The sequence below is a fragment of the Perca fluviatilis genome, chromosome 7 (assembly GCF_010015445.1).
Source record: "Perca fluviatilis chromosome 7, GENO_Pfluv_1.0, whole genome shotgun sequence".
Taxonomy (NCBI): domain Eukaryota; kingdom Metazoa; phylum Chordata; class Actinopteri; order Perciformes; family Percidae; genus Perca; species Perca fluviatilis.
In genome coordinates, this window is record NC_053118.1 from 28,086,937 (window position 1) to 28,099,202 (window position 12,266).

Sequence of the window (12,266 nt, forward strand, 5' to 3'; positions counted from 1 at the left end):
ATATATAATTGTCACTATGCGTAGCGTAGCCTTTTGGTATACTCACTCTGGTGCTGCAACGTTAGCAATTTCTCGCATTATATAATTAGGATCTGTTAAATATAATTTTGTACAATTGAATTGCGCGCTCACACATTTATCTTTGTGTATTTGAAATCCAGACATAAGCCTCTAGATACACAGTGTTGATAGCTGCTGACACTGGCAGTTGTGAAATAATCCAGGTTACATCTCTGTCATTACTAATAAAATATAATGTAACTTTACAGCACCCACTAAATTGCACATAGAGTGTAAAAGCCCAGGGAGCATGTACGGTTAACAATATATTATGTAGCAAAACAAACACCAGCATGGCTTGACTTAAAAAGAAAAACAAATGATTAATTCTTCATTCCCTGGATCTGAACCGTAGCTCTGAAAACATAGTTTACTGAGCTGACATTACAGCTTGCCCAAATAGTTTCAGAGAAGGGTTTAAAATCGATGCGCAATTAGGGGTGTCTTGTATCAGGCAAGATGAATTATGCTCTCTGTTCTAAGGCTGGTCTATAGACACTTGATCAATTTAGCTTCTGGGGACCTGGTAAGGCAGGCCGGGGAGAAATTGCTCTATTCCATAGCCATTCGGTCGAATGTATTGATTAACCATTGCATTCGGAATTGAAAGTCGGTCCGGGATCTGTTCTATGTAGGGAGAGTGTTGTAGGAAAAGCTACAGCATGAGCCTGCCACATACGAAATGAAAAAAGCAGTACATTCAAACATTCTCTGGGCCTACGCTTCTTTCGCTATTATACAGTCTTTGCTTTGAAGCACCATAATTATTTTACTATATCACTGCGACAGTTCAAGAACGACGTGCGCCTCTGTCCTTACACCCAGAGCTTAATTACCTGACTCTCAGAAAAAGCACAGTGCTCCAAAACTGTTTTTGCAGCCCTATTCCTAAAATCCATATCGAAAACTGCACAGATGTGGTAACAAAAACAAAAAGTGCCAATAAATTACAACTATATACATTCACCTCCTTTTCCACCTGTGTAAACCCATTAATTAAATTTCACCATAAACAAATGTACAGCTATTAAAGTGCAAAACAACGCTATACACTGTAAACTGGCACTACAAGCTAGTTTTGGGAGCTCAAAACAACAGCTTCGTGGCACCTTATTAACAAAGATTCTGTAAACAGATCATAACCTTCAGCTGCAGGAGCCAATCAACACTTTCTCATCAGGGTGCACCGAATGTAATTAGGGGCTGAGCAAACGTCTTGTTTATATCACTGTAAACTCATTGATCCCCAGTTGGGATGTTATTTATACACTTGAAGTAGGCCAGACTGTGTTTGTGATCAAGGCTATGTTAATGCTATTCATATTACATAGTGCAACCATAAATAGTGTGTGGTACACCTTCCCCTGGGAAGGACCACAGCGCTCAAGTTTGGAAATGCAATATGAGCGCCTGTCTGTCTTCTTTCCCAAACTGGAGGGTTCACAGTCTGGTGAGTGTCATCCCATCTCCCCCTGGCTCTCAGCTTTAGGATTTGCATTGTCAGGGTTTCCTCCCACAGGCCTGTCGGACCGGGTGCTCTCTCAACAGCATCCTCGTCTACCCTCAAGATGTGCACCCAGGGGATCTGCTGCCTCCTTGCCCACACCCTCTCCAGTTCTCCTCACTCACACCAGAAGTGTGACTCATCTACATACATCATGACTCATGAAAACATGTTCTTTTGCTGCTTGTTTGTACAAATGCCCACATACGGTTTATTACCACTCCACGATTTCAAGTCAAATTGCCCGAATTCCCCTTCCTCTGGACCCTTTCCCCATAAACCTGAACACAACATACAATGTTTGCTTGTTTCTTTTTTTTTTTTTTTCAAAATCCACCCATACACGAACATCGACGTGCTTTTTTTCAAACCCACATTGAGAAACATGACAGTGTTATTTTTTGTCCGTGTTTTTTCATCTTCTATTTTTTTTTTTTTTCTTCATCAAGGACAGATTATGTACATACACATGTTATATGCCACTGACAGACCCAGTGGGACGCTGAAATGGAACAGTGTACAGTATTTGAGTGGGAAACAGATAAAGTGAAAATAAAATACAGCATGAATGACCGAGATACTGAGATGTAAAAGTGACTGAGACAGAAAAAAGAAGCACTGACCAAACGACCTGCTCTTGTGCTTGAAATGGTATCCGTCATTATTTTTGGAACAAGATACATGCACAAACAGTGTGTTCTGTCACACAGACAACCCGACTACATCGCAGAGGGCAAGACTTTTTGAGTACAACACGTAGTGTTTTAGATTAAGGGCCATTTAAACAGAGCTTCACAATCATTTCAGAGTACTGTACACCGTAAAAGTACAACAACAGACTTATTTGCTATACCTTGTTAATGTAATCTTTTCAGATATTACACCACAGCTTTAACCATATCTGATACCTCTTGCACAGTAGGGGTTATTGCTGGTTTGAAACAAAATCAAACAAAACACATTCAGACAATTGATTCAATACTGAGTAATTCCCCTTTATAGGTCGCAGTAGTCAGGGTTCAACCGGGGTAAACTCATCTCTGCATGCAGGCTCGTTATGGCAAATTTGCATATAGTCGCTGCATGTGAGTGGAACAGTGTTTCAGTGGAGAAACGAGTGCCACCATGTTGAAAAATGGGCTTACCTCCCACTGTTTGTGCTGTGCGGGGGTAGTGGATGGATAATTGTGCCATGGGGGTTTTGTAGTGCCCATGCCTGCATGTCACAGGTACACATTGGAGGGAGGACCGGTGCACCAAGGCGAGGTTGTCCTTGAAGAGGATTCCTGTCAGTGGCAGGATTGAGCTTGATTTATGGGGGCCATCACTGGCTGGCAGGAGGGACAGGTGGAGCCCAGGCTCCTTCACTTAGCCAGCCACAGGTAATGGCTAATTACATCTTTATCTCCCTGTGGTCTGGCCGAACAAGAACCGACTTACAGCCACGATCCCAGACTGACATGGATCCAAATCATTTATCTAGCTGCTCGGAGAAAGACACACTATGATAAGTGGACAAATATGCTGTAAATGTGTGTGTGATGCAGTTAACAGCGTGACAAAAAAAAGAGTCCAATACATAAACTGTTACAAATGATAAATTACATCATCATTCACTGCTTCTGGACTTGGATGACATAATCCCTCTCACTGTTTCAAATGCGTTTTTAAAAAGCTTGTCATGGCAAAATAGAGCACATCACTTCGAAAACTTTACATGTGTTTTTTTTTTCTTCATTGTAGTCGTTCAATGTGTGTGATTTCTCAGAAAGTACAAAAACATTTTTTCCCACGCACGGCTCATTACCATCAGATTTTGTTCTTTTTTTTCTCACATGAAATTACTATTCATAGTTATTCAAATACTTATTAACATCATCATCATCTGTACTATTATTAACACCAAAAAAGTAAAAGCAGGTAACCTTGCAGAGTAAAAACAGAGACAGTGGGAAAAAAGAGAGAGAGAGAGAGTGAAGGGAGTATGGACTCACAACAGGAACATTTCTAACCGGTACATGCTATCAACAAGCGACGAAGAGGATGGAGTCGCAGCTTCGAAACAGAAGATGTTGTTGTCACTGGACAGTCTCGTGCTGCTTCAGAAAACTGGAGCGTATTTGAGGCTGATGGGAGAAGTTGTTCAGCGCCAGGCAACTTGAGGTTGCCAGCGTGGCCTCTGTACTGCATATATTTACACTGGGGAGAAAGATGGAGGGAGGAGAGGGGTGACACGGAGCAGAGAACACTATTGCGATGCAAAGGGCGACTAGACAGAGCACATTGAACAGAGGGGGCGGGGCAGGGGGCTAAAAAGGTTTGGGTAGTGAGGGGGTCTACATGCGAAACCTTGGTAATAAACCCCCCAAATTACATAAAGGGGTAGTTAAGACCGACGCCGTCACCACCCAACCTTTTGTTTTAAATACATTTTGACATCATTCATAGCAGCTTCACTGCTCAACAGTTAAAATCAAAAAGCCATACATATGTGTGTGTGTGTGTGTGTGTGTGTGTGTGTGTGTGTGTGTGTGTGTGTGTAGGTGTGATCAGAGGGTGACACTTCACATGGCCACCAATTGGACAATTTTCAAAAGGTCACGCGACCGTCAGTACCACATTATAACAATAATTTCCATAAATATCCACCATAATATTGAGATTTTATGTATCATTTCCATAAGGCAAACATTGTAGGTCAGTCATTAGTCTATGTAGTATATTACATTAATGATCGTCCACTTGTTAGATTATCTATTTTCTCATTGATCACTGACACAATAATCAGTTAATATACACTCTCTATCATCAGGCCAGTGGTAATAATGAGGGGAAAACAAGATGAGGAGGGAAGTACCGAGTCAGACAAATCTGCAAGGCATTCTGAGAGAGAGACACACAGTGTGTATGTGAGATGATGACAATGGTTTGACCTCATATTGAATTGAGGGTGAAAGGGTTTTGGGGAGGGGTAGTGGTGGTGGGAAGGGGGGGGGGGGGTCAATGTGGTCATGTGTTTGATGCAATGATTCAATGGCTCCTGGAATAATGCATATTCTTTTTGTTCACAGTGATGGGTTCGTAATTAAAGAATTTAATTTCCGTCTTCCTTCCGTAGAGGGGGAGAGAGGGAGGAAGAGGGGGTGGGGTGAGGGGGGCTTTCAAGGACGTTTAGGGACAATTCCAGGTGGAGCTCGATCTTTACACCTTCAGCAGAAGAACAGCAGAGAGGGAAACCCAAACACTCACGCCGACACTCATCCCTGCATGTAAACCAGTCCCTCGCCCTTGTATGGCCCCTGGCCCTGGACGGAGACAAATTGACCAAAAGAAGAGAGGAGGGAAGGGGGGAAAGGAGAAATGTGTATAGTTAAATAAACACAAAAATCAATTATTATTATTATTATTATTATTATTATTATTATTATTACAACAAATTAACCAATTTAATTCTGATACCTTGACATAAAAAAATAAATGGACAAAATATATGAAGGGCTGTGACACCGTGTCTAGTCATTATAAAGACATTAGAGAGCTTCAGGGCTGACATTTTGACTTGAACAGGTTAGGTCAAACTAATAACAATAATGATGGCTCTGTTTCATTTAGGTGTGCCAGGAACCCATTCTACTAAACCCTACATGCATAATACGAGCACCCTGGAAGTGGAACGCCTAATTGGAATGCAGTCATTATTAATATTATTAGTTACACCTATTTGATACGTCTAAATGACCACAGTGAGAGAGGTCTATTGAATTTCTTAGTAACATGTTAACATGATTGATCTCAAGTTACAAAGCCATGAAATGCTACATGTTATAGCCATTCAGGGTGGACATTTTGACTTGTCAAACACAGGTGGAACTATTGACTTTAACGATGGCTCTATTCCATAGGTGTGCCAAAAAGGCAAGCCACTGAGCCTGCATGCACAGTACAAGCACACAGCCATTATTGATGTAGTGAAAATGGGTGGTTAATTAATTTATATTTAATGACCATTGAATGCCCGCAGTCTACTTTGGCTGTCAGCAATAATTTCTTTAATTTTCAAAAGAGAATACGTTCTGGGCATCACTCTCCTAGGAGAGAAGCTGATAGACATAGATATTTCAATCTCATAATCTGAAGGTCTGCTGCAATAGTAAATGTATATCTTGTACAATTGCATAATAAAGTCTACATACACCTGACATTAATATTTCTAAACTAATCTTTCCCTTTTTTACATTAAATATTCTAGTCTCACTAACCTTAATCTCCCATAATTGACACTAAGTAGAATACAAACATTGCTAACATTATTATTCAGCATAAAAACACAATACATATTGTAACATCACACCATGGAAAAGCATCACATTATTAGGGATGAGGTCACATAACAAAGCATCAAGGCACTCTCACATGTCTGTACAGTAGATATACTTTTTGTCTCACAGCAGGGGTGATGTGAGACAAACCTTTCCTGTTGTTTCAGTTTCCTTTGGCTAACTAACATACACGTTACTTTAACTGTGAACCGTCAGTGTCTTTTTGTTCTAGATTAGGATCTCCAAAAAAAGAGTCATAAATTGGAATACCTGTCCTGGTTTTTCCATTAGTCAACCTGGATTTATGCCAGACCAAAGTTTTAGGGTAAACTCTCAGACTTTTGCTGGAACTCTCATTCCAGCAAAAGTCATTCAGAGCTATTCACGCTATATTAAGTTTATTAGGTACACCTATTTGATACGTCTAAATGACCACCGTGCGAAAAATCTATCAGATTTCCTAATTAAGTAACATGTATATGGTTTATCAAAGTAATGAAAAGCATGAGTTAATTAACATGTTCAGGGCTTACATTCTGACTTGTCTAACACAGGTCAAACCTATAACATTCATAATGGCTCTGTTCCATTTACATGTGCCAGAAATCAAAGCCAGTGAGCCAGACAAGAACATTTCACCTTCTCTCTTCCTCTTTTGTGCCATTTGGCAAGCTAGTAGATTTCCAAAATGTAACCTGGTGGCTTATAATGTAATAGTGTAGAGTAAAAGCTAGTACAGGCTGCCAGTGGTCTCAGTAATGGGCTAATTGGTTGAGGATAAATACAATAATGTGCCAATTTTGATGTGATGGCGGGTTCTTGATATTAAAATGCTACATGTGGCACTTGTAGCGACAAAAGTCGGTGCAGGCAATGACAGTGAGGGACAGTGTATGAATAGAAATGCCACAAAAGTATCCGATTATGGTCTGCTTTTCCGTGCCTGGTCGAGAACAGAAAGGGGTTTGTTGTGTTCTAATGATGGCAGGAGGAGATTAGGAGGGAAAGAGGAGGCAGAAGGACAGATGATGGAGAGATAGGCTGACAGAAGTGGGAGCGGTGGTGGAAAAAGAGAGCAGGAAGATGTATGGGTCTGACGGGGGAGTGAGTCATTGAAGGGAGACTGGCCAAGATAATGGGTAAAGGAATGAAAGAAGAAAGGGGATAGATGAAGGACTCACTTAAGATGGTAATGCTGAATGCACTAAAGGGTGCGCGGAAAATGGAAGGGTAGGAAATCGTTCATTGGGGACGGTTAATGTGAATTGGGCTCGGAGAGAAATGACAACTTCTTGGGTAACGGGACAGAGCAGAGCGACAGTCTGTGTGTGTGCATGCAGGAATGTGTACGGACGAGAGATGGAGGGTGAGAGCGTGAACGAACGAGGGAGAGAGCGATGGTAATATAGGCAAGCAAAGCTTTAATGGGGCGGAGAATAACGAAAATGGGTAGATGGAGGGAGGAAGGGAGGGCTGAGAAAATGCTGTGCTGTGTGCAGAGCAAAAATGAGGAAAGGCGAAGAGAGAAAAACAGTGTGTCATTGCATATGTATCGTTTTGTGGCAGTATGTCACATCTGTTTGATAGTCGCAACAGATAAATGTGAGCATACTCATGTTCTTGCGAAAGCTTGGGCTTGCATACGTGCACACTGTGTCATTGTGTGCATGCATCTGCATGATCTTGTAGGTGATAACTTACGAAACAGCAGCATGCTGGCGTTGGAAGCCCCTAGACGGTTTGCGGCAAAGCAGGTGTAGTTGCCAAAGTGTTTCTCTGTCACATTGGTGAACAGCAACAGCGAGCGCGTCTTCTCGTTTTTGATCCTCAGGGTGTTGTCACTCTCTACCGGCCTGGGTGGTACGGGTGGGGGAGTGAAAACGAGGGAAGGAAACAGGAAGAGAATGAGACGAAAAGTTTGTCAAAAAAACAACATAACATCACACCTAGTGACTCAGCCCGAATAAGAGGCTTTTTTTTTGGTCTCTCCAGAGACGCCATGCAACACATTCCCCCTCCACACACCGGCTCTGTCTCACCTTGTACTAATAGTGAAATCTAACAGTCCATAAATAACGGAGACCTCCTGCTGGGGCCCATTATACTCTTTAACAGCTCTCTCTGGCTGGCCAAGGCTTGTCTAAGTACTTCTGTGTCTTACTTTGGCTGATGCCAAATCATTCTAACTCTTCGACACTCTCTGGGACCTTTTACAAACTTGGAAGGACAGATTATGTGTGGGTAATAGAGAGCAAATCGGTTTCCAACAAGCTAATATTTTTCCAGAGATGGCAAAAACATACATGATTATCTCAGACCAACAGCATACTTAATGTCAGAGGTAAGGCGAATGGACGGCAACCAAGACTATGTCCACAGTAAGCTGGCTAAATGTGAAAATGTAATTTATGTGTGAAAATTATTAGCTTTTTCAGATTGTTTTGGTAAAGATCTCATGTCCCCACTGATAGATACAGCCCGGTTATTCTGTCGAGTCTCAGCTGGTTAAATCTCTGTTCTGTTCCCTCCTTTGCTCTGTTATCACCTACTGTTAAACAGTTCTCATTAACATACTTTCTGTTTCTGTTGTCAGGCAACCGATTGGTATAACACAGTGATTAGATTGAGGCTCATATTAAACAGGCTGTTATTCCTGTGCTGCTGCAATGAGACGTCGACCAAACAACGTCACAAATCAAAAAATACACATCAAAAAGGTTAATGACGACACCTACAGTGATCGGCTTCACTGGCATTTAAAATGAGTGCTCGCAGAGTGGATTAGACGAAAAGTCATCTTCTTAGCTTCATCTCTACAACCCCTCTGAACGTACGTCGTCGTTTCAGAAGCTCAGTTTTACACATCAATACTTAAATGTTAGGCCGGTGTTTATTGATTTTTTTCATTCTACAGTGCCTTTACAAAGCTTCATTTTGTGTGTAAAAAGCATCGTCTTAGTGAGGACCAAAGGCCATGGAGAGAGAAACATGCATTTTAGATGTAGCTGGCTGAGTGTGGATCAAAAAATGAGCACAGAACTCTTTGGTGGTCTCACCTGTGGTCATCTCTGTACCACTCGAAGGAGGCTGGTGGGACTGCCATGGCTTCGCAGCGCAAGATTGCCGTCTTACCCAAATGGGCTGGCATGTTCTTCATGTCTGTGATCATGGGAGGGTCTGGCAGAGAAAACAAGGGAAGAAAGAACGGACCAAAAACAAAGGAGGGAATTCAGCAATTAGTATACATCTGCCTTCACGGAGAAGTCGAGTCAGGTCAGCACGGGGTTGAAAAACCCCGGAGAGAGCATAATTGAGATGTATGGACTCATACATATTAATGTATCTACAGTATTAACATATATCATTAATACATAATTGTGCTATAACAAGCAAGGTCCAGTGTGACTTGAATCATCACCACTGGGCTGTTGTGTGGCGCAGAGAGGGATACTTACAGTTGACCGTGACCCTGACCTTGCGCTGATCGGGTGGAGCCACTCCATTGTTGGTGATGCATTCGTAGTCCTCGGCCTGCTGCCTCTTGATCTCTGTGATGTCTAGGAACTCCCCGTCACTTACCAACCCATCTATTGACACAAGGCGGATGTCAAGGGTCACTATATCTCAAATGCAAGGTGACTCAGGATACTGATTTAAGGTTTACCACCTGAGATACTACGGCTGACCCACTGACAACTAACTTATAGCTAAGATGATATAGGAGCATAGAGGGGCCACAGATACATGTATCAGATATGATATTCATAAGAAATGTATATATGTATCACAAAGCAAGTTTACATATATTATTTTTAGGGTTAGGGGTTATTTAATTTGGGGTTAATTTGCTGCTGTGAATCAAAATTCATCATTTGGACAACATAAAACAACAGCTTTTTAACTTTTAATTAATAAGAAACCATTCCACTAAAAAGAATATAATGACATTAAATTATCGACATGCCCTACTGAAATATCTGTAATCACCAAAAGAAAAGATTATATTTCAATCCTATTTGTCTCACCCAAGCTAAGGGCCGCGAGCTGGTTTGTTCAGTAAAATAATGGCTTCTATGCAAAGTAAGTAAATATTATTTGAGAGTAGTGACAGAATAGTGTCGGCGGAAATTGTAAGCTTTTCTTTCAGGCAGTGGACACACCAGGGGGTGATGGCCTGTTCACTACATTACGTATTGTGAAGAATATTTGGCTGTTTTGTCCCAGGTGCCCCCAAAACCGAATTAGCCAGTCTCGCACTTTTCCTTCTTTTACCTCGGAGCGACAAACAGCCACAGAATCTCTGAAGAGAGTTCAACGGGCTACAAGTTATTGCTTCTTCATGTGAGGGAATGGATGTTGGGGGTGTTATTGGATTGACAGCAGCACGGAGAAAAGAAGAATGAGAGTGAGAGTGTACCGCCGCCCTCCCTGCAAGTCTTAGCAGCCAGCTGTCTTACAGCCTCCGAAACCATTAGGCCTTTTTTTCTCCCCTTTACCCCATTAAAGAAGTCAGACTGTGGAACACGACATAATATATAATCTCACCACTAACAAGGAAATCCAGCTCTTAAATTGCCGCTCACTTTTCTCTTTCAAAGCCCCCCTAAACATACATGCAACCACTGTCAATCAGTGGACCTTAAGTTCCCCTGACAAACACACAAATGGCGCCTGGGCTCGTTTGTGAGCAACACCAACTCAAACACACATAAAAAAAAAAGACGCTAAACGCCATGATTTTTCCTGTCAGAGATTAGCGCGGCGGTTCTAATTGAAGATTATACTGGAGGATTATTAGTGTGGCTACTGAGCTGGAGACGATTATTTGCAGCTGCTGCGGCAGAGGCTGAGCAGCAAACGACAACCGCGGTGATGGCTGCTTGTGCCACCCGAGCAAGCGCGGGCGGGCGCTGGGTGATGGGGTGGGGTGTGGTGGGTGCAGTGTTATTCATTCATTCCATTAGTTTAATAAATATAGCTCTCTTGTAACATCTCTGTCAAGCAAGCAGAGCACCCAACTTTGCCAGAGGGGGGTAGCTCAGGCAGTATGTGGGGGGAAAAGTGAAGAAAAAGATAGAATCAGACAACTAGCACTAGAGAAATTACACACAAGGCTGTTACAGACGACTTCCAAGAAATAAAAAATGAGAGCAATCGAGCGCTAGAGAGTGCATTACAGACACAGGGAGAGTGGTAATTTGCAAGAGAGACCGAGCAAGACACTGAAAGAGATACACAGATATAAAAATAGAGGAAAAAGAGAGAAACAGCAACATAAAGCGAGAAACAGAGAGATGTCAAGTTGGGTATTTGATTTGCTTGGTTCTTTCACGGACTTTTCATCCTCAGCATATGTGTGTCATGTAATATGACAGTGCAAAGTAGCCCTCCCACACTCACTTTCTTTCCCTCCCTTTCCATCCCCTGAGATCTCTGGACCGGCACTGCACACCTCTCTCCACTTTGGTGGGAGATAATATCTGACTGGAGCCGGCCCCTGGCACTCCTACAATGGCCTGTAAAATACATCTCCATCAACCACTTATGGCTTTTGAAAGAGCCTGACTCCTGACCACCAGAGATAGTTGGATTGTACCTGAGAAGAGAGGTGGGGTGTATGAATGTGAGGACGGAAAAAAGGATCAGGGGTTCTGGCCTGCCCTACAGTGAAACCGTGCTCTATTTCCCCGGCAGTACTGTGAGCCTGACTAGATCATCAGGGCACTTGATTTCTTGGCTCCTCTTATCCATTTCCATTACAAAAACCACCATCCAGGCAGAGAGGGCTGATGTCGGGTTAAAACAGAGAAGGATGAACAGCCTGACAGACTGAAAAACTTAGTAAAGGGCTGAAAGGTGTGTTAGTTGAGCTAAATGAAGCTGCTGCTGAATTTAAACCAGGAAGGCCACTTTGCCCTAGTGCTCATGCCTAAATTACTCCATAGCCGTCCATCGAGGTAGTTTACTCTATTTTCTTTTCACAGTTATGTTTCTTACATAATTGAGTACCAATATTCCATTTTCTTATGAATCCCATGAAAAGACCAACACCAACAACGAATCGATCCTATCTTCTGTGTAGCTAAAGCCGGATATATCTTATTCCTCTGTGCCATGGACCTCCATTGTTGTCCATCAAAAACACACCAACAAACCACACCATCGCACCGTTGACATGTTACTTCATTACATGATAACCTATACAGCAAAACTGGGCACTAGGTCAATCCCACATTCGCTGTCCTGCTCCAGTGACTACTCACTAATGTGTCTTTATCCACAACTGATAATAATTCCCTACAAATACAATATTTATTCCAGTTATATTTGTTCAACACTACAGTGCCTTACTGTTATAAGAAATTCTGAAATGTAAAGAAAAT

At 42.1% G+C, this 12,266-nt stretch overlaps 2 protein-coding genes across 3 annotated transcripts in view; both read right to left on the reverse strand.

Annotated features, from left to right (window-relative positions):
* LOC120562751 (tyrosine-protein phosphatase non-receptor type substrate 1) overlaps positions 1-3,509 on the reverse strand; it is a 13,115-nt gene extending 9,606 nt beyond the window's left edge. For both annotated transcript variants that reach the window (XM_039806632.1, XM_039806633.1), the window contains exon 1: positions 1-3,509. This exon is cut by the window's left edge and continues 4,876 nt beyond it. The gene's annotated coding sequence lies outside the window, so the exon portion shown is untranslated.
* A 19-nt stretch (positions 3,510-3,528) lies between these two features.
* Positions 3,529-12,266, reverse strand: part of iglon5 (IgLON family member 5) — a 93,871-nt gene continuing 85,133 nt past the window's right edge. The window contains exons 5-8 of the mRNA XM_039806618.1: positions 9,339-9,470; positions 8,940-9,060; positions 7,585-7,736; positions 3,529-4,869 (exon numbers count right to left, since the gene is read on the reverse strand). Coding sequence (XP_039662552.1) covers positions 4,766-4,869; positions 7,585-7,736; positions 8,940-9,060; positions 9,339-9,470 — 509 coding nt within the window. The 3' untranslated portion in view covers positions 3,529-4,765. The remainder of the gene's footprint in view (positions 4,870-7,584; positions 7,737-8,939; positions 9,061-9,338; positions 9,471-12,266) is intronic.